Source organism: Periplaneta americana, chromosome 2 (genome assembly GCF_040183065.1).
Source record: "Periplaneta americana isolate PAMFEO1 chromosome 2, P.americana_PAMFEO1_priV1, whole genome shotgun sequence".
NCBI classification, from domain to species: Eukaryota; Metazoa; Arthropoda; class Insecta; order Blattodea; family Blattidae; genus Periplaneta; species Periplaneta americana.
In genome coordinates, this window is record NC_091118.1 from 99,237,758 (window position 1) to 99,261,572 (window position 23,815).

At 35.5% G+C, this 23,815-nt stretch overlaps 1 protein-coding gene across 2 annotated transcripts in view; it reads left to right on the forward strand.

Annotated features, from left to right (window-relative positions):
- Positions 1–23,815, forward strand: part of Mvd (mevalonate diphosphate decarboxylase) — a 196,682-nt gene that overhangs the window by 45,470 nt on the left and 127,397 nt on the right. For both annotated transcript variants that reach the window (XR_011330935.1, XM_069818182.1), the window contains exons 8-9: positions 4,300–4,470; positions 12,734–12,892. Coding sequence is in view for 1 of the 2 variants with exons in the window: in XM_069818182.1 (XP_069674283.1) it covers positions 4,300–4,470; positions 12,734–12,892 (330 nt within the window). In the remaining variant the exon portion in view is untranslated. The remainder of the gene's footprint in view (positions 1–4,299; positions 4,471–12,733; positions 12,893–23,815) is intronic.

A 23,815-nucleotide genomic window follows, 5' to 3' on the forward strand; every position in this document is an offset into this window, starting at 1 on the left:
ACCTTAGCTTCCTTCATAATAGTTGCCCATGCCTCTCTATCTTCTGCTGTTTTTCTCCATCTTTTAACCTTCATTTCCCTCAGATCGTTTTCAACAGCATCTAACCATCTTGTTCTAGGCCTGCCTCTTCTTCTTATGCCCTCAATTTTCCCATTTAGGGCCTTCTTTACCAATCTATCCTCCTTCATTCTTATAACATGCCCTATCCATTGCAGTCTTTTCTTTCGTATATCGCCAACTATATCAATATCTTTGTATAACTTTTGTAGCTCATAATTTGTTCTAATACAAGTCTTGACAGTTCTCCGTAACTGAAAAACTCAGAAACGTACTTCACTCATACAATCTTTCTTTAGTGCGTGACGTCACGTTACCATGGCAACCAAGTACTGTATGAGAATGGGAGCCCAAATAATTTCACCTCTACAGTATTGTAAGTTCCAATAGACACCGCTCGGTGCTCGTAACAGTTGGCATTATTCTATTCAGCAGACGGTTACAGGTACTATTAATACGACTGAAAATAAAACTTTTTTTATTTTAGAATGTGGTACTGGTAATAACTAGAATTAATTATTAATACGAGATAAAATTGTGTTTTACGCATAAATAGGTGAAGTCACACTTCACCTACTTCACCTGAATAACCGCCCCTGCATCATCTGCACTAGTGAATTAAGTACAATAACATCTTTATTTAAAAATGTTAACACAGGAAAGTCGTTATTTATTAATTTAAATAACTTAATCATACGAGACTTATTATGAGATTTGAAAGCAGTTATGAAATTACGATCCAATGGGTTGCCACCCCAAAGAGGTAGAATTGGTGGGTTTCCCACCTATACAATATTTCCTCTCTATATGATGTTGTAGTTATACCACCAATACTCAGTCCCCAGACCCTCATCTGTAAAAGCAGGTTGCACCATGGGCAGGTTGAGGATGGGATTTGGATAGGAGAGATTATAGAATGCACTTCACAAACACAATGAAGATGTAATGGAAGAATTACAACTAGAACCTGTAATTAATCACGTAAAACATTATCGGAACAACTGGATAAATCCTCTGCATCGCATACGTAAAGATAGTATCCCAAAAGTCATGCTCCATGTCGCCCAAACAGGAAGAGATCTCTCAGTCGTGCAAAGTAGCACTGGATTGAAAATTAAACTGTGAGATCGTAACAGGCCATATGACCTAATACTTGAAGAAGAAGAAGAAGAAGAGGAGGAGGAGGAAGAGGAAGAGGAAGAAGAAGAAGAGGGGCAGGAGGAGGAAGAGGGAGTAGAAGAGGAAGAGGAGGAGGAAGAGGAAGACGAAGACTCTGCATTGTGACATTTCATCAAGAAGTATGCAATGAGCACGTGTTTTAATTTATCAATGAGATCTTCAATGATATTGCGCTTTTGTCAAGTAGTTTTTAAATTCAGCAGAATCTCATTAGTGCTTGTCAGGACCAATTTTTAAATTAATTGATGAAATTCATCTATGCTGATTAGACTTGTTAGATTTTAAGACATTAACCTAGTGGGTTATAGATAGGACCTTAAATATCGCAAAAGAAAGTCAGTAAGCCAAAATTCGGGAAGGTAGATAACTTTACTTGTGATCTAATTCGTCGTGTGCTGTATAAATTTTATAAGAAGGGATAATCTCTAACAGTAATAACGTTATTAATCAAAAGGCGTGCGACTTTCCGTACAGGATAGCCAAGCTTAGGTTCTTGTTACTACAGCTTGAATTCTATTTTCGTATGGTCAATAAAAGGCGTGTGATTGTGGAATCCACTGGGATTGTAGCATGAAGGAATCGCCATTTGAATAGACCAAGTTATCTTAGAAAGGATACAAAATTACTTATCTTGGTATGACATAGTATAACACTCGTGATGAGAAAGGATGAGACTATGGCAGTTGTTCCTGTTGTCTTCAAGCACTTGTGTCCCGCAGAAAGAGGATATCTAAGATAGGTATCCAGTCCTTAATTCACAACTTTGACTACTTGCACCAGAGAGTTATTAACAGTTAAAAAAAAAAGCACTGAAATCATTGTCGTATTCCCATTCATTTTGAAAATGTTATTCATCATGTCACGAAAGGCAATAGGCAAACCACTGCAATGCCTATTAAACCTAGGGTGAGTCGTGGTTCACTCACTGCCTCGTCTAAGGAATATACAGTACTTGCCTTCGGGCAGATCACATGTCATCATTCATCATGTATAAATCTCCCATGTTTAATGTTGAAATCTGTGTAATTTATAAGTTCACGGTTATTAATTTTTTAATTGTATTTTATTGATGCTCTATTAATGAGGGTTGTTTGAAAAGTTCATAGCCTGACATAGAAATTAAACTAGGATTATTCTGAAACAATCTTTATTTCTCAACATAATTCCCTCTGAGATTTACACACTTGGTGCACATGTGCTCCAATGCTGCTATACTTTCCTTGTACACAGACTCCTCGATGTGTGCAAAACTGCTGCAATAACCTCTTCATTTGAGGAAAATGTGTTTGGTTGCACATACAGTCTACTCCAAATAATATTAAAAAATAAAAATAAAACTTCAATTCCCATCTTGGACTATGACTATGTAGCCTTCATATATTTATTTTATGTGCTGATAATATAACCATTTAATTATGCAGTGGATTAAGACACCAGATTTTCTGGAGGATTCCTAACAGGACAAGGTATTGCTGGGTGATATTTCATTGCTACAAAAAATTTTGTGAATTAGGCACAACAAATCTCGTCTTTTATTTCTTAAGCATTTATAAAAGAATATTCTAATATTAAAGATACAGTTCTCACATTTTTTTCTTTAGGACAGGAGTACTACTCAGTTATTATTTTTCAGTCAAACTCGAGGGTTGTGGGGTGGGAATTGTCCTACCCTGCTTCCCCCCCCCCCCCAAATGATGCCTCTGATTCAAACCGTGCCAGTAGTAGACACAAGGGAATTTTAATTTCGGTGTCGTCTGCCATTTTACTGCTGTGTTATGGAGGAAGGGAGAATTACGTATTGTGGCAACATTACGTTCCATAGGAGCGCTCTAAAGGCTGCAGCTTTTGAGCCTAAGATACACTATAGGAGGCAATAGGCAGTAGCCAGTTTGCAACTTGTGGGTATATTCTGAATACTCATCTGTCAACACTGCAATTGAACTCGAAGGGCAAAGAAAATAAATTGAAAGCTTTTAATTTAATTTTCATAGAGAAGGAGGCAACCTGCAACCTCTCCTAGCAGTCGCACTTATTCTGAATACTGTTTCGTTGAAGACTAGAAAAAATTTGATTAATAAAAATGAAAACTGTGGAAGAATGTTGTTGTTGTTTTCTAATGCCAGGCGTTTGACAATAAAGTCATTTGACCTCTTGCATTCCAATATTTTTCAAAGATATTGTCATGGTCAGCCACTGAAGCACAGATTTTAAGGTGTTCCGAATCCATTTCTTGATTTAAATTACACAGTGGACAGTTAGGGACTGATATGTAGAAGAATGTAGTTGTAATTATGCAAATAGTGATAATGAATAATGCAGATATATGCAATTGCTATTATTCGAAAAATAACAGGGAACATGTTCTGCCACTCCTCCACCAGAAAGCATTGAGGAGGATATGTCCCCTCTATCAGAGACTTGGTTGTCCATATGTAATTGACACGTATAGCTGCCCGAATACTTCCTATGTGCTTTTCTCATGGGTATGCATATGTTTTCAGTTATCTCATAATAATGAAATTCGTGCCTTTGAAATTCATAATATTGAGCTGCATACTTTTGGAACATATCTGAGGTAATGCGTAAAGAATTGGGTTATATTGTATTTATAATATTATTATTAAATTCAACATTCATTCGTAATTTATCAATTAAAATCATTAGCTTTTTTAAATATTCCAATTGTCCGAGTAATTTGCACACTCACTGTACATTGTAAGTGGACGTGGATAGGCTATATAAATATTATTCTCGTTTATTTCATCAAGTCATTCAAATCTCGAACTCGTCAAAATAATCTGCAATGTCACAAGCATTCATTGATGAAGAAGTTCGATGAAGTTGAAAACTTGACCAATGTTTAACTGTTTTTATTGCGAAAATTAAAAGTTTTAATTTAAGGTTAGGGTCTATATACAAAAAAAAAAAAAAAAGGACCCTAAAAATATATAATTTGGTAATATATGTCATAGAAACATAATTTGAGTACAATTTTCTGTTCATTTGCTTCACATGGTTGGATTGTTATTTACTGTTCTTAATACTGGTATTCATCTTTTGCAGGCTATTCAAAAGAAAGATTTTGAGACATTTGCAGAAATAACAATGAAGGACAGCAATCAGTTTCATGCTGTTTGTTTGGATACATTCCCTCCAAATGTATACATGAATGATACCTCCCACGCCATTGTAAATTTCATTCATGCTTACAACAAAGCCTGTGGGAAAACTCAGGTTAGTACCGAAAATGCAGAATCATGGAGTCTTTCTATTTTAACTAGGTATTTAAAAAAAAATGCTTTGGTTCAATGCAAGTATCAGCTTTGCAAAATGTACAGTAATATGCCATATGCACTTGGTTCCTCATTCAAGGTGTTACAGACTTTGTTATGACTAATATGTTTTCCATAGATAGGCCTACTGTTTATTTCCAGACGTCAAGGGAACGAGACCATATATTTTTTTAATTTCCTTGCATGATATTATGAAAGTTGATATTTATACTTCTGTTATGTACAGACCAAGAATAAAATTTGGGCCACCTGAATTTTCCTAGTTCCAGTTATAAGCAGTAAGCACTGAGCATGCACAGTATGTTATAACTGGAACTTGGAAAATTCAGGTGGCTCAAATTTTGTTTCTGGGTCTGTACATACACCTGTAGTATAAATGTTTTTAACTATTATGAAAATAATGGTGAAACGTAAAATAAAATTGTTAATAAACGAAAAGAAAACATTTCAATAAGATAATACAAATGTTGGTTGGTTGATTGCTAATGCTCGGCATATCAGAGTTCTTCCATTTGCCTTCTTGCTTTCCAGTGTCGTAATGACAGGTCTGAAGCTGTTAAATTTTTACAGTTCTTGAGGTCTGTCATATCCATTATAGTATATCTTCTTTACAAAGGAGTAGGAGTAGGAAAAATGTTTATTTTAAATAGGTGGGCAACCAAACAGCCAAACAATCATGTCCTGTATATAATCGAAAAAGAGTCGCAGCTTTCATTCATGGACATTCTGGAATTAAATTTTTATTGTCTAATAAAATATTTAATCGGAAAACGCATTGTGTGTCTTTCACGTGTTAAATTTTATTACCTTGTTAACATGTTTCGGCCTGCTATTGGCCATCTTCAGAACACAATACGTTTTTCGAAGTGCTATAGTGTTAAAAGTTGTGTAATCAAGATGTAAAAATATTCCATTGCTTATTTATACGCTCATGTATTAATTTTTCTTGTATTTTTTGTTGGATGATTTTCTTAATTTATATTTCTGAGGACTGAAACGATAAACATGAATTTGTAATTTGTTGGATCATTGTGCCCTTTTTTGCTAAGGAATCTGCTATCTCATTACCAAGAATTCTACAGGATAATACAAATGTGTGTAAATTACACAGTCATGTAAGCCTATTTCTGTTTGTTGAAGTCATCATTTTATTATTTGAAAATAGTTTAATGTAATCAGTTTATATCACTGTACTATATTGCAAACAATTGATTGAAGAGAGTACCAAGCTGCAAGAACCTTTTGTCTTTATTACAAGTCTGAATTCGTTTCAGGTGGAAAGCAACAGCTTTGAAACAAATAGTTTTTGTATAATATTCAGTGCTGTAGTTGGGCCAGTATGCTGTACTGTCTAAAATAAAAACTCGCTGTTACTGTACCGGGAAAAAAATATGGACTCGAAAATATAATAATTATGTTCAAATAATCTTTAACAAACTGTTAAATGGAGGATGTTAGCTATTTGAAAAAACATTTTGATTTTGATATATGGCATAAAAGTAGCGGCTGGCATCTCATATCCTTTGCTTAAACGCTTATCCATTCATTGTTTTGTCGAAAACCATGGGCTGGCACTTCAGGAGGAGTAGTAGTAGTAGTTGTTGTTGTTGTTGTTGTTGTTGTTGTTTAGTCAACTGTCCGAAGACAGGTCTGAACCCCACAAGTGACGCCAAGAAGGCACACTTATGAGGCAACTAGGCCAGGAGATAATGGGGTAGGGTGGCCAGTTCCTTTCCCCTCCCCATTTCATACACTGCCAACTAGCTATATATTACACTAGTCAGACTGCAGATGCATGCAAACAATTATTCTTTCTCTGACACATATCGTCAAGTGAGATGTACTGCCTGATAATAATAATAGATGTACGTATGAGCCAGACCCTCAATCAGAGGATACAGGAGTAGTTGTGATTTGTTAATTTCAAGCTTGCATACCACTGTCTTATTTCTATAAGTAATTAACACTAACTTCATGGCATGGCGCCTCAAGAAATCTGCTACACTGATTCGCTAATTTCAAAATTTGCATAGATGCCTTCGCATAACACTAATTTTATGATGTGGCACCTCAAGAATTCTGCTGCACTGGTTCACTAATTTTAAACTCGCTCAGACGTAATACTAGAAGTTTGCTAGAGGAGGGAAATATTGTTACTTTTCGTGCGTGATGACTCTTGAGTCTAGTTACACATTCTATAATGTGTAACTAGACTCAATTTCAATTAAAGAATGTGAATGAGCATTACTGTAATGAACGATATCTGCACTACGAAAAGGAATACTCTTCCAGTAAAAGAGTTCTTAGGCTTTTGTTCCTGAAAAAGCCCAAGCCACCAATGTCAGCATTTAATTTTTTACCTTATATGCAATCTGGAAAGAGGTCTGCATGACGAAGAAGTACCCTTGGAAAAGAAGTGCAGTGTGAGTCCATACAGAGTCTAGTTTGACCAAGGAGATTTCAACAGTACCGCCTAAAATTTGTTTCCAACTACAGCACTGATATATTATATTATATTATATTATATTATATTATATTATATTATATTATATTATATTATATTATATTATATTGCATTATATATTATATTATATTATATTATATTATATTATATTATATTATATTATATTATATTATATTATATTATATTATATTATATTATATTATATTATATTATATTGCATTACATTATATTGGAGAAAAAATGGGAGTATAAGACTACAGTACATCAATTATTCATAGATTTCAAAAAGGCATATGTTTCAGTTAAGAGTCAAGTTTTTATAATTATAAATATTCTTGTTGAATTTGGTATTCCCAAGAAACTAGTTGGATTAATTAAAATGTGTCTCAGTGAAACATACAGCAGAGTCCGTATAGGCCAGTATCTGCCAGATGCTTTTCCAATTCACTGTGGGCTAAAGCAAACCTTTACTTTTTAACTTCGCTCTAAAATGTGCCATTAGGAAAGTTCAGGATAACAGAGAGAATTTAGAATTGAACAGGTTACATCAGCTCCTTGTTTATACAGATGACGTGACTATGTTAGGAGAAAATCCACAAACTATTAGGGAAAGCACGGGAATTTTACTTGAAGCAAGTAAAGAGATAGGTTTGGAAGTAAATCCCGAGAAGACAAAGTATATGATTATGTCTTGTGACCAGAATATTGTACGAAATGGAAATTAACAATTAGAAATTTATCCTTTGAAGAGGTGGAAAAATTCAAATATCTTGGAGCAACAGTAACAAATACTGCTGTTACGAATTGATAACAAAGAAAATAAGGTTGCAGAATCGAACTGATGGACACTGAGACAGTTGTCATAGTATGACAATGGTTGTGAAGCTGGCGAATTTTTTTGTCTAGCAATTATTGCAGGTAAATGGCGAGGTTGCTGTGGTAATGATAGCATGATGGAGTGGAAAGGAGAACAACATCCTTGCTCTCTACTGCAATCTGCACTTGCATTATTCTCAGCTCCCAACAGTACTAAGTAGGCACAGGAACCAGGTATTGTAATAGGCGGATGAACTCGAGTAATTTTGAAAAGTGGGTAACTGAAAAGATATTCTGAATCCGTCTAAAACATCTGTAATCATCATGTCTTGGCTTGGCATTTCGAGAGCCGGATCCAGGATAGATCCTTGTTCCTAAGCTGATATTCGCCCATATTATGTATGTATGTATGCATGCATGTATGTATGTATGTATGTATGTATGTATGTATGTATGTATGTATGTATGTATGTATGTATGTATGTATGTGTGTGTGTGTGTGTGTGTGTGTGTGTGTGTGTGTGTGTGTGTCTATATATATATATATATATATAATATGATTGATCCAAAGAAACATATTTAAATTTATTCATTGTTGAAACAAAATTGGTTTGTGAAAGGCAGGCTGTGGTTTATTTTTGAGCATTGGTTTTGTTCGTGGTATAATTAATGCGAGTATTTCTTACTTCGATAGGGAGTATAAAATAAATTGAAAAATAAACTCCAACTCTTTGCAGAATAAACTTTTCATATCGCATTATATATGGTAGTGCACAAACTGGAAAGTGATTGAATAGTACTGTATTGTTGAAGATATAATTATATTGGAAATATAACTGAGAGTTGTGGTTACTATCCATAGCGATAAATAGCTAATAAACACACATCCAATTTGATTTTCAACAATGCATTTTTGTTTATACATACAGTTAAATTTAAGCAGTTTCATAGTATAATAACATGACACTGGCATTACAATATAACTATGCAACTGCACACTTTTCTTTTACTCTCACCACGACCACGACAATGCGATAACAAAACAATATTCGACTTCTACAAGGTGTTCAAGAACAAACTAAAGAAAAGATTGTTGTCTAGGCCTAAATTCGGCACTGAGAATGACGACAGTGACATGGATAGTGACAGACATTAAAGATGCGGAATCCTTCACATTTGACTTCGCTTCCCTTTAGTCAGAAAAGTCAGCTGATTTATTTAGTGTAGTGCAAAACCCCCTGTCCCGCCTAAAAGCTTTCCACCTCAGTTAATGGCACTAAGACAGTCAAATCGCTCATATTTTAAGTTATCTTTGGTAGGCACAATAAACAATATTTCTGACGTCAGCAGAACGAGTTCAGGGTTCATGTTTAGTTTTTCATTTCTGTTTGTATATAGACATTGTGTTGACGTATTCATGAACAGTTGTTGACGGTTATTATTTCACATGAAGTTGTCTGAGTAATGATGATCATAAAACCTACTTTTATAATTTTTGTATTGTATTGTATTGTATTGTATTGTATTTATTAACATTCCATGGTATTCATACATGCTTACAGCTAGAATATGGAACAAGTCAAAAAACTTAATACTATTATAAAATCTTAATTTATAGTCACACTCTAGATGAAATATATATAGACGAGATTTACAATATAGTCTACTAGTACAACACAAAGTTTTAATATCAATTTCATGAAGTGTTATTGAATGTCATGAATTCACCAACAGAATAGAAGGCTTGAGAAACTAGGTACTTCTTTAATCTGGCCCTAAATAATTTTATGTTTTGAGTTTCATTTTTTATATCGATAGGGAGGCTATTAAAAATTTTTACTGCCATATAACGCACTCCTTTTTGATAGCACGGTAGACTTGCCGATGGAGTATGAAAGTCATTTTTTGACGTGTATTTATGCTATGAACTGTTGAATTAGTTACAAAGTTTTCACGATTACATACGAGGAAGATTATTAATGAAAAGATATACTGACAAGCCATGGGCATTATTTGTAGTTTTTTTTAAAATAGCCCTACACGATTCCCTAGATTTGGCACTTACTATTATTCTAATTACTCTTTTTTGTAATAGAAATATATTGTTACTATCTGTGGAATTCCCCCAGAATATTATTCCAAAACTCATTACAGAGTGGAAGTATGCAAAGTATATTGTTTTTAAGGTATTGATATTTACTATCTTTTGCATAGATCTAATAGCAAAACAATTTTGAATTTAGTTTGGGGGTAATTTCTTTAATATGATTTTTCCAATTTAACACATTATCGATTTTTAAGCCAAGAAATTTGGTTGTTGTTGTTTCTAATAGGGATCTATTATTAATTATTGTGCTAGAAATTTTCCACGTTGAATTTGGACAGGATTTAAATTGAATTATGTTAGTTTTGTTACAATTTAATACTAATTTATTGACTGAGAACCAGTCACATATTTTAAAGAGAATTTCCTCTGTTGAGGATTGGAATGTGTTGGAGTTATTGGCTGTAATTACTATACTTGTGTCATCTGCAAATAATATGGGATGACCTACATATTTTATTAGGGGGGCAAGATCATTTATAAACACAAAAAAAGTAGGGGACCTAATATTGATCCTTGAGGAATTCCATTATTAATAGTTCCCCATGTCGATGCAGATTTCATAGTTGTATTGATTTCAACTTTCTGTTTCCTATCTATGAGATATGAGTGAAACCATTGGTGTGCAACACCTTTAATTCCATAATAATCTAATTTATCTAGCAGCATTTTATGATTTATACAGTCAAATGCTTTGGATAAGTCACAGAAAATCCCTCCAACTTGTAATTTTTTATTAACTGCCTCCTGTCAGTTAAACTAAATGTTGCATTTTCTGTGCCTTTATTTTTTCTAAATCCAAATTGTTCTGGGACTAAAATGTTGTATCTTTCTAGATGATGATATAATCTTTTATACATTACTTTTTCAAAGACTTTGGAGAAGACTGGTAGAAGTGATATGGGTCTGTAATTTTCTGGAGACGTTGTTTCTCCCTTTTTGAAGATAGAAATAACCACTGAATATTTTAATCTCTCGGGAAATATACCATTGAACATTGAATAGTTACAATAACTTAATGGCCCAGCTATAATATGTGAACTCGCTTTTAATATTTTGCTTGTTATTTCATCATACCCTGAGGAGTTTTTTGATTCTAATTTTTAATAATTGCAATTATTTCTTGTTTGTTTGTTGGAAATATTTGAATATTTGGGAATTTTGTCGGAAAATATTGTGTTAAAGAATCTAAACTGTTAGTAACATTATCTTGGGGGATGTTGAGGTTATCAGTTATTGTAAGAAAATATTTGTTAAATATGTTTGCAATTTCATTTGGGTCTGACGTTTTTGTATTGTTAGATATAAGGTTATAGTTTGTTACTTTACTTTTCGATCGTCCACTCTCTTTTTTAATTATGTTCCAAGTTGTTTTGATTTTATTATCAGAGTTTTGTATTGTTGTATTATAGTGTAATTCTTTAGCTTTTTGAATTACTTTGTGTAATATTTTTTAATAATTTTTATAGTGTTGTTTTAAGTTTGAATCATTACTATTTCTGCTCTGTATGTATAATGATCTCTTGGTTTTGCATGAGATTTTAATACCTTGTGTAATCCATCTATTGTTACATATTGTTTCATTTTTATACTTTACAGGAAAACTGGATTCAAAAATATTTAGAAATGTTTTATGAAACTCGTTGAATTTACTGTTCATATCATTTTGACTGTATACTGATTGCCATGTTTCATTTTTAAGATTTATTTCAAAATTATTTAATGATTCCCTGTTTATATTTCTGAATTTCACTTTAGTTGGTTTTTTTGATGATGTGTTAATATTTATATTTAGGAGTTGAGCATCGTGATCTGAAAGACCATTAATTATTGGGGTTGTTTGAGATATACCTATTTTTTCTTTTCCGATGAATATGTTGTCCATTGCAGTAGCTGAATCCCCTTGTATTCTGGTCGGAAAGTTTACTGTGTAAATTAAATTGAAAGATGCTAGCAATGAATTTAGTTGATCTTTCCTATTGCTTTCTGTTAGATAATCGACATTGATGTTTCCGCAAATAATGCATTCACGTTTAAGTTTCTGTAAGTATTCTAGTGTCTTTTCCAACAAATGAATAAAATTTTCGTAGTCTCCAGATGGTGCTCTATATAGACATATTATAATGAAATTATATGTTTCATTTTCTAATTCAACAGCACAAATTTCTAAATCCCTGTCTTTGCAAAAATGTGAAAGATCAATATTTTTTAAATTAAGGTCAGATTTGAGAAATACACTCACATCTCCATCCTCAAGAGTTTGTCTGCAGTAACTAGCACCTAATTTATATCCTTCCGGTGAGAGAGACAATATTTCCTGTTGTTTCATATGGTGTTCGGTAATACATAGCACATTCGGATTTAAATGTTCGGAATCTAAGGATGCAAGGAGTTCATCAGTCTTATTTCTTATACTTCTTATATTCTGATGGAATACACTGAATGTTGATTGTAATACAATTTGTTGATTCTGTTTATTATTATTTTTGTTATTTTGACTTTTTTTATTTACCCTAAAAAAGGACAAGCCCTATGACGGATTAAAACAGGAATTTTATTGTCACACTTGCCATGGTCACATTGAAGACTGTCAGCAATGAGACGTGTTAGCAAGTCCTTGCCTTGAGAATTCAAATGCAGTCCATGATTAGTGTATTCCTCTCTTACAATGGAGGATGTGTCTATAATATTAATGTGGGCCATGTCCCTCTCCAACTGAGCCAAGACAATCCGCAGATTTACACTCTCAACCTTCCTATTCATCCACGGCTTGTCATGCCTCCGGAAAAGGTTCACAAAACCCACATTCGTCTTTTGCAGGTTGCATATACATTTGATGCTGGCCCAAATGCTTGCTTTTACCTTTTGGAATCTGAAATTCCGCGCCTGTTGACTGCCGTCAATCATATATTCCCTTCAGAAGATCGAAGTGTTGAATACATAAGAGGCATACCATCAGAAACAACAGTGATCACACAGGTTAGTTTATAAGTATATTAGAATTAATTCGTTTTAACGTTCATATTACAACGAAATGCTCGAACTTCGCATACGAGAAAAATACCTATCTTTTTACAAATGTACAGTGGGTCACACTGAAAATCGTATGAGTCTTGTAGCTGCGATTTATAAGTTCTGGTGCTCGGTTCACACGATGAAAACTGTCAGCTTCAAGTTGATATTCCACAAGTGTATTCTACCAAATGGAGCAAAGAACTCTCCCCTCTGCTTCGTTGTCGAGTTAGTTTAGTATTGAACATCAGTTCGGTTCATAATTTCTACTCTTCAGTTTTTTTTTATTTTATTTTTCATTTCATTTCATTTATTGTATGCCATAAATATTACATTAGCATTAAAGCTTTAAGATGTGAAACAAGTGAAAATTTTACAAAATTACCATATTTTGGCGAGATAAATGAATGTTTCTTTTTGTTACGTAATGATTGTCATATTCACACTATTTATTTATACATACTGTGATGCATTTATGCAAGCATATACATGTTTACCACTTTTTCTTTAATGATTCTCATTTTACATCCAGTATGTGCATAGACTTTGTCATGTACCGGTCTCTGTTGACGTTTCTCTGGCGTGATATCGAGGCTGAAGAGAGGGAAACGGGAGTGACGGAACAAGAGGGCCTAACTTAAGGTGATGATGATGCGAGATTATGATGAAGATAAGGAAAAACTTTTAAATAATATTTGTTTATTAACAACAAGAAAAAGGTTAGATATTTTCCCTTGGTTCTAGAGGTGGGGGGAAACAGTGTTTTGATAGAAATTTGTGATTTATAAATTCGTCCTGAGACTTCGATGTGGGGGGGAGTTACGATGGATGATAGTAAAGTAATATTTGTGTCAGAGGAAGGCAGGGATAACAGGAGTGCCTAGGATGGAAAAAATCGACTTGTCCTGATGTGGTACGATGTGATGGTGGTCAGGATAACGAGAGAGAGATGGAATCAGGTAGACGGTTAGTTCTCGCAATCGAGGAATCAATAAGTCTTAGCTTGCGATTTTCCGACGCCAGGAGTGGGGAAATTGTAGACTCTATTGTCGGAAGATCAGCGTAACTGTAGCTCACGACTTACCGACACCAGACGGGGTTGAGGAGAGGGTTGCAGTTGAACGAGCAATCCAGGATGAGTGTGGGGAGTTGAAGTCAGGAATGTTGTAGGAGAGAAACGATAAGGGGAGATGAGAAGGAGTTGGTTTGAAGATGAGAGGGATTCTGCCTGAACGGCTGCAGGTGCTCCCTTTTATTAGAGGTGTCATGCTTCTGCCCCATCACGTGACTAGTGACATCACGTCTTGGGCAGCGAAGTTGAAGGAAGTTTCTGTGAAAGCCTCCCCTTGCGGATTTATACGGAAAGAAGTATCTTAAGTAAAGAGGGTGGGGGACAGGATGCAGCTGGCCGTTCCTTACTTCAACCAAATAAAGTTTATAAGATTCGAGATAGATTCCGCAAGGAGCACATATGAAAGGAACACAACAATCGCCCCCCTGCTGTTGCCCTTGTGGTACTATGGAGACAAGATTACGTACTCGTAATTTGTAATTTTAAAAAAACGAAGACAAGTGGAGCAACAGAACTAAATAACACTTTACATGAAAAATCAACACATTTGTAAAAAAGAAATAAATACCTATTATTTTGAAGGCCAAATTTTGCCTTGGTCCGAATGTTACGTACCTTAACCTATGGAGATCTCTGCTCCCATTTGTGCCCCATCATATTTGGTCTGTATGTTATGACAATTGTTTGGGAACACAAATTGTGGTTCAACAGTCTTGTTTGTTTCGCCTTGCAGCTCCGCAACACTCGCAAAAATCGTTCTCCCGGTTGGAGTACTCATCACATTCATGCACATGGCAGTTTGTTTGCTATGGCCAAAGCTATGTTTCTTTGTTGAGTCGACACAGGCGATAATGCTGCACTGTCTCTCCTAGCAGCTTCCGACGTTGTCTGAGACGATGTGTCGGGAGGTAGGCCCTGCCCCTGTGAGGAAAGGTCCATCCCATCATAGGCAGCCACAACGTGCCAACAGACTCAGGCCTTGAGCTCGTTGGTCGCCCTTGTGGCCTCGGGAGACCGGATGTGTCTCAGGATGTGGACCATCTAACCTTGGATCTCGATCTTGGAGTTGATCCGGCGTGCCCGCTGTTGCAGTAGGGGCACTAGCTTTGTCCCTGGAATCAGCGACGTCTTGGGCAGCTGCTTGGGACCTGTTAGGATATGAGGCTCTCTTTTCAGGTGGGTCCTCCCCCTGCTATACCTCTTCAGGGCATCAGATCTCCTCACCTGGAGTGGGAACGTGTTTGTCGCTTGTGGTTCCTCTCTCCAAGGTATTTAACTCTACTGGTTTAGGAGCTGGAGGAAACTCATTGTGTTCACTCCAAGAGGGAGGACTACTGACATGGCCGAAGAAATGCTGGCACCATTCCTCTTTAGCAGGGTCTCCTGCTAAAAGCTTGACAGGTGGCAGTTGCTGTTGCTTTCTGCCAGCAATGGCGTTCCATGGCTCTGGCTTGGTGCTCTCTCCAGTTTTGAGTTTGTTGATCAATGGTAGCACTGCATCCTTCCCCAATCTCAGCTAGCCTCCACGATAGTCTAGTTGCGCTGACATATCTCGCAACCATGGGGTTCCCAAAATCGCATTAGCGCACAGGTCAGGTGTGACGAGGAAGTTGATGAGTTTCATTGTACCCGCAATTGTGACGGAGATCTCAGCTTCGCCCTAGGTTGAAATTGTCTGCTCGCGTTGGGCAAGATGAATGACATCCTGTTGGGCTCATATGGTGCTGCTGACGAATTTTCGCGGCATTTACGAGGTTCCTGAAGGCGGCATTATCGACTATTGCTGTGGCTGCTTGGGATCCCATCTGGATTTCAATCCACAGAACTGTTTCCCCTTCATCAGTAGCTAGGGCCATCTGCACGATGGGGCTGGAGGTTGGGCTGTGACGAGCAGGATCAGCGCTTCTCTGCTGTTGGACCAGATAGTCCCGATTGTAGTGGTACCCTGGGCACTAGTGGCACCATGGAACATTTGATGATGAGTGGAATGAGGCTTGACAGCAGTGTGTGCTTGATGTCGCCTTCCAGAGGAACAACACATATCAGTTTCAGCGTAGTCGCTGGTACCGGATATGAGAAATGGCCGAAGTTGTGGCTGCAGAAGCTCGATCACAGGAATGATGGTGTTGGGATCGGCACTTGGGAAGAGCCGCCGATAAAGGAACATATCCGTGCTAACCCTATGTGCCACAGCCAGTCAGATGCTTTATTCATCTTCAGTGTTATGTGTTTAGTTTTCTGCAAGTTCTCTGTGTCCTGTACAATTGTATTGTTACTGGTGCATTTGAGTTGGGGGTTTGATAGTTTTAAGATTGCCAGTGAAAGTGTAGAATGAAAACTATTAAACACCAAGTTGTCATTGCTCTCATACACAAAAGAGAAACGAGTAATTGACAGTGGCCTAATCTCACAATATCAACACATGTAAAAGGAGAAAATGATGTGAGAAGAGCTTTTGAGACATATTTTCGTAAAGAGCTCTGTAACATTCCAGACTGAGTTTGCAGGTGTGATGTGGTTTTCTCAAATAAGAAAAGTACCAGTATTTAGAATCACCATGGTACAAGGACTTGAGTCATTTCAATACCGCAGTGAAGTGAATTTGAAATTAATCTCTCTAGTTATTCTTATTTATTGAGTCACCTGTTAGAAATTACAATCTTTTGGGTAGAAATCGATCTGTGTAGGGATATATTATAGAGTTTGATTAATGCTGTGTGTTATTTGACAAACAGGCTAAGAACAGGGTCGGATTTAGGTATAGTGCCGCTCCTAGGCAGTGCTGAAATTTTCTGCCCCAACTCCCACGAATAATTTATAAGCAGCTAGTGTATTATACAGGTCATGTTTAGTTGAAATTTGTTTTAAATGAAATATTATAATTCAGGAAATAATAAATTACTGGAATCAAAATACATGCATCTCACTTGTGAATTATAAAGATTTCCTTCGCACTTACTTCATATTGATGATGTTATGAAAGTCTATCTGATGAAGCACATCAGATTCGACATTCTTGTTTATACAACCAGTTAAATTTAGGCTAAGCATTGCCATAGTACAATAACGGTGATACTGGTATTAGAATATAATTACTGTCCACACAACTTATCTAGGAAGCTGTGCCCCCTAGTGCTCTCTCATTGCCCCATAGCCAACTGCTAGTTACCTGACTGTCGCTTCGGCAGTTGTACATACAGTTACAGAAACGTCGTTCGGTATTTATTTTCAGTGCATTCCATTGGATATTGTAGGTGGATGTGTATGGATTCACAAAAATGTAAATAAATCGCATTCTTCTTCGTCTGTGTACATTCATTCATAGTGTTCTGCCTAAGGGCAAGTCTTTCACTGTAAACCTAGCATTCCGCAGTCTTTTCAGTCGAAGTCATCCAACTTCACTTTCCGCGTGTTCTGACTCTGAAAATAATAATAATAATAATAATAATAATAATAATAATAATAATAATAATAATAATAATAATTCTATTAATTTTTGTGATAGTAACGATTAAAGTGGTATAACCTAAAGCGGTGGTCCCCAGCTCAGAGCACTGTGTCGTCATCAAGCCTTTCCCGCTCGCCCTCTCGGCAAGGGAAAGTCATAACAGGACAGGTAAGACGTTCAGTGGCAGGACCACAATATGAATTTACTGCATAGGTTTATGATTGTTTTCTGATGATGAAAGATACGGGCGAAATAGAAATAACTAAATAAACTATCTTAAGCAATTTGAAAAAAACATTGTAGCCTATTTTCAACAAATAAATTTATAATTACTTTTCAGAAATGTAATACACATTTCATGTTAATTATTCGGGAAATACATGACAATTACTGTAAATGTGTAAACTGCTTCTGTTAGGGAAAATGTTGAACAAAACATATTAAAACCCTAGGAATAGTAATGCAGAAATTAACTCCATTCAGTTCACTCAACACTGGCATTAGCACTGATTTTTCGGGATTTGTTTAATTCTCTTTTCCCTCAGCAATTTCTCAACGTTTGGAACTATTGTTTGTAAAGTGCATAATGTGACAGCACATTTTAAGTTGTGATCCAATACTTGGCTTCCATGACATGGCTTGTTTATCTTCATCATATGAAAAAATTATTGTTCGCACAGATATGTGAATCTGAAAATGCATATCTGTACAATCGGGGAAATCTAACACATGGAAAGTTCATATAAAAGTCAGATAACTTCTCTTTATTTTGATATTTGCCCTTCAATTCACTATCATAAAGTAAATCAATAAGTTTCAATTACAAATAATAATCGAAAATCAAATCGAAAGTTTTCCTAGTCATTAAATCTGGAATCAAATTCCTGGCGCAGATCGCATGATGTGTGAATATATTCTTCGAAATCCAAAGTCTTAAGAAACTAGTAGGCCTATATCGTTGTTAATTTTGAAAAATGTGCTGTAACTTATCCTTTTAGTTAAGCTGACATTCCATAATTAGAGGTGGTGTCATATTAAACACCTTCATTCTGTCATATAACTTACTTCTTACCTTGTCGAAAACAATTTAAAGCATTCAGATAATTCCATTAAGAAGGCAAATACACAAATTCATTTTTTTATTTTTCACTTATGATACAGGCTTTTCTTTTTTCTCCGTGAATGATGATGTTTCCTCCCTCAGTTCAAAGAACCTATCCAATAATTTGCTACGACTTAGTCACTGCACTCTACTATAATATGACAGATTGCCATAGGCGTACTCACTATTGCATTCGTCAAGAAAGACTTAAATTGACGATGAGTGAGACCTTTTGATCTAATTGTGTTGGTGGTTTTACCTACTGGGCTACTTTCATAATACCATTTTTTATCTGTTTTGCACATGAATTCTGTTGGTGTATAATACAGTGAATAGAAATAACTTCATGGGATAAATTAACACTTTTCACTTCGTCCCTTAGACTCCTTATTTTTACTTCGAACCATGGAAGGAGCACCATTGGTTTCCAAGGGTATAAGTTTATTCCAAGGAAGTCGAAAATAATTTCTACAGCCTCTACATGAAAATAACAGAACCACTAGTAGTATCCTTTATGAGAACAATATGTAAGAGCTCTTCTTAATCTGAAGGTTTTCAATAACGCCTCGTACAAAAATCACCAGTTGGGGATTATCACTTACATAAGTATTTTCATCTACTGCCAAAGAATAACAAGTGAAAGACTGACAAATAATTACTAGTTGCATCTGAACGTCCTCGGCTAGATCTCAGATGGGATGCATCATGGTGGAAGGAGACAAGCTGATAGATTCAAACTCCTACACTTGTGAGAAAAGTTCTTCAGTTGTAATTAAACATTCTTCAAATTTTCAATCTTTAAAAGGTTTCTAATATCTTACTATTAAAAGTGAAATTTTATAACTGAGTTGCACATCCGATTCACTAGTATTGTTATCTTAACTTTTAGATCATTTTCCTTCAATTGTTAAATTAATGCTGCATGCTCTTCACCTTCGTATCTGCCATATTCGTTACTGTTAGTTGTATTTCTGTAAGTTGTATTTCTTCAGTGTCGCCTACGTTTTGAAGTGTTTTCTGTTCCTCACATGTCTTGTTTGAATGGATGCAAGAACTGCCTCTGTTCACTATAACGCAACGTCACAAACCAGTCCTTTGCCCGCTACAGTAAGCACGCATCAGCTAAGCATTGCCTGCGCCCGTTCATACCAGAGTTGATGATCACTGACCTAAAGTAATGTCAAAAGTAACCTAAATAAATTTAGTGTGAAACAGTAACTATGTTACCATTACTTTTCGAATGCCATAGTATTTTTAAAAATGGACAAATTAATATCATTGTGTTAACCTACCTCTTCTTCCCAGGAGATTTCAAGAGTCTCATTCATATGCTGTTGCGCATCTTTTCTTATTCTTAGTATGGATCTCGGACTGACACCTGTGTATCTGGCAGCTCTCTCGGTCAGATTATTAATGTTTATTATTAAACATTTCTCTTTTGCCTCTTGATCACAACAAGCAACCACTGACCTTATTATCTCCCTCTCCTTACTATGTATAACCTTGTTGGATCTCGTATTACTACCGGCCATTGCATGAATGCAAAACTACTGTAAATACAACGAACTCTTCGGTCACACTAAGCAGTAAGCAAGCAAATGTATTTTGTGCGAGATCGTGCGTATTTGCTTGGTTTCCGCACAAAACCAACCTGCGGTAAGTCTAAAATTCCACATTCAGTATTCCCAACCGAACACACATAACAATTTCCCTCTTCTTACCGCTTAAGTGACATATTCATTTTACTGCTTTAGGCTTTTAACATGTTATTTTTAGAGATGTTCAATATAGTAATAATTATAAATTGGAAACTTACCACTGCAATTTCACCTAAATTGCACTGTTAATTATTGTTTTTAAATATTTTCAAAAATTAAGTAAACTCTACAACTCCACTAAAGTTACTGCATTTCGTGATGCATGTAACATTAAGGAAGCCGTTTGTTTTAAGTTCGCATTTATAGACTGGGGGAAAAAAAATACAGACGTATATCATGGCCTGCTGGAGTATAGTAAACACAGAAAACATTTTAAAGCAACAATGTTGAAGATAGATATTTTTGTTTTCCAAAATTGCCGTCATTGAACAGAAACCAAGATGGAGATTTCATTGCAACTAATTAGAAATTCCTCTTTCAGGTATGTAATAAACGATCTTCGCACAAAATAATGTACGATACACGAGCGGTATGTTTTCTTTCAATTCTCGGAAATTAAAAAAGCTCAACTACATTTCGCTTTTTCATACTTTTCCTCGAACATGAAAACTTCAACATACCGCTCTTGTAACTCATATTACTATTACCTGTCTCGTAGACTGTCCTCCCCTCTCCTGCCACACTTGCGCAGAAGCTGCTACCTCTCTGCTTCTCTGTTTTAACTGTCCAGATAAGTTTCGCGGACAATATGCACATGTACACTTTCCTTTTACTCTCGCCACAACTAATAACAAAACAATACCCGACTTACATAAGGTGTTCAAGAACAAACTTCAGAAAAGATTTACCAACAAGTGTTTTAAAAACCAACTTCATTGTAAAAAAAAAAAAAAAAAGTGAAGAAAGGAAAAAAGGAAGAGAAAGAGAGAGAATGCCCCCCCCCCCCTGGAAATTGCCTCCTTCCCTAGGTTGCCTAAGCCTAAATCCGTCACTGGCTGAGGAACATTCTCGCATACTGATAAACAAATAATAGTAACTCCCCAAAGTGTAACGTGTCCTTAAGTTGAAAATGTAACTCTACTATCTTCTTGAGAAAAGTGACAATGTAGGTGGATAACTCCACTTTTTATAGCTTTGTTTGTTTTTAAACTTAAACAACTATTATTATTTGCTTATATACGATCAGAATTGACCTATGGGTGTGAAATATGGGGAGGAACATCAGCAATAATTCATCTACAAAAATTTCTGTTCTTCAAAACTCGGCCTTAAGAATATGCCTAGGAGTACCAAAAACCACATAAACTGTTGCCCTAAAAATTGAATCTAATATTCAACCAATCAGACACTATGTATTCCAAAAGGATCTAAAAATACATTTAAAATTGCAAGCCTTCTCAGATGTTCTTCAGACTGTCAGATAATATTCTGTGTAATTTCTATAAAATAAACAAAGAAGAAATAACAATCTATATCACAGACAGACTCATTGCTGAAACTCCAGTTGTGAACGAAATTCCTCCATGGAAATAGGTGATTCCAGATCATAGCATACAAATTCCAGGAAATCATTCCAAAAATGATCATCCATACACTCTTAAGTTAGATGCCATGGAACAACTCTGCAGCACATATAAGGATCACCTTCAAATTTATACAGATGTACGGTATCTCTAAACCCTAATGATGGGACATCAGGAGCAGGGTATTATATTCCAAAATATCAAGAAAGTTACTTCATACCATTTCATCCTCCTCCAGTGTTGACATTGAATTGCTAACTATTGATGCTGTTCTTCAGTGTGTTACTCAAATATCTGAAAAATCTATTTGCATACTTACCGACTCCAATATTTAATATAATTTAATATTTAAAATAAAATAATATTTAAATAATTAATTTAATATTTATATTTAATATAATCAAATATGTACCAAACCTAAACGTACATAGAATTATTCCAATTCAGAAACAACTAAGTAAACTTAAAAAAAAAAACCCAAAAGGAAATATTTCAGTGGATACCTAGTCATTGTGATATACTTGGAAACGAGAAAGTCGATAACATTGCAAAATAGGCAACATATTTGATTTGCAACCAAAACCTCTTCAAATGATATCTATATCCACTGCCTTTGCTTCAATAAAGTCTCATTTTATAAACCTATGGATCAACAATTGGCTCTCTTCTGACAAAGGAAAAATTTTACAGTCCGTACAAAAGAAACCAAATGACGTGGAAATGTACAAAATCTTTCCCAGACATGTTCAAACATTTTTAACAAGAGCCAGAACAGGTCACATTGTCACATAATTGTACCTACACCAATGACACCTTTCTGATAATCCTACTTGTCTGTGGTGTAATAATCATGGTGAAGATCTGAAACATATTCTTCTACTCATATACTGTCCATCCATAAACACAAAAGAAGTAAATTAAAATCATCAGTACCAGTTACAGAAGACACAGCCCTGCAGTATATATTGACTACACCCCAACTCTGACTACTAGCAACAGGGATTTATAATGAACACTGTTCAAAATACCCCTCATTTCTCATGAAAAACAAAAACTGAATAGACTACAGTAGACTATAGTGGACTTCATGTTGTCAGCAAACAGCTGGATACATTAAGAAGATTGATTTATTGAACTATTATCGTAGAGTTTTTTATAACAGATGTAGAACTTGATTCGTCTCAGTACATGCTGTTGATCGAGTGATGACTGGTTTCGAATGATTTGCAAGAGAGAGAAATGATAGAAAGTATGCACATATACGTTTTGTATTATTGCAGTATATATGAAGAGTAGCTCTTTAAAATGGCCAGTAGATGGCATCAGGTAAAATTGGTGCATTTGAAGTGGGAAAAAATTGTATTTTGGAACGAAGGGAAATGTAATGTTAGAAAAAGAGTGAAAGAATGTAGTAGAAAATATAGCTCATTTTATAGTTGGAAAAGCACAGCACAGCTGCAAATAGCAGTAAACAATCTTGACAGATGGCCCAAACTCAACGAACTCACTATCAACACGGAGAAAACAGAACTTGTAATCTTTCGGAAAGGAGGAAGAATAGGAAAAGATGACATAATAACACCATAGTCTAGTATATACAGTCACGAAGCTTGAGCTATGAGGGTGCTAGGAACAATAGACTGTGCCGGTACTATTTCACATTGTCTGTAATGAGGCGATATTAATCATCCTAGCAGTTAGCAACTATCTATGGATGCATATTTACTACGTATTGAGCTTCGTAACTGTATATACTAGACTGTGATAACATTCAATGGGGAAAAGCTACGACTGTCAAATCATTCAGATACCTTGGAATTACACTTCAGACCACTGGGAAGACCTTTACCTCTCACATAGCACATAGCAATAAGATCTATGCACGACATAAAAAAAGATCCATCTAATGTCACTTGACACAGCCATGAAACTGTTTATGGCCAAAGTACTCTCCGTTATAACATAGGGCTAGAACTGATAGTGGAATATCTAACAAAGAAGCAGTGGGCAGACATAGAGAATATCAAAGCGAGATACTTGAAAAGAGTACTTGAGCTCTCAGAATAAAATGTCTCGAGATTAGTATA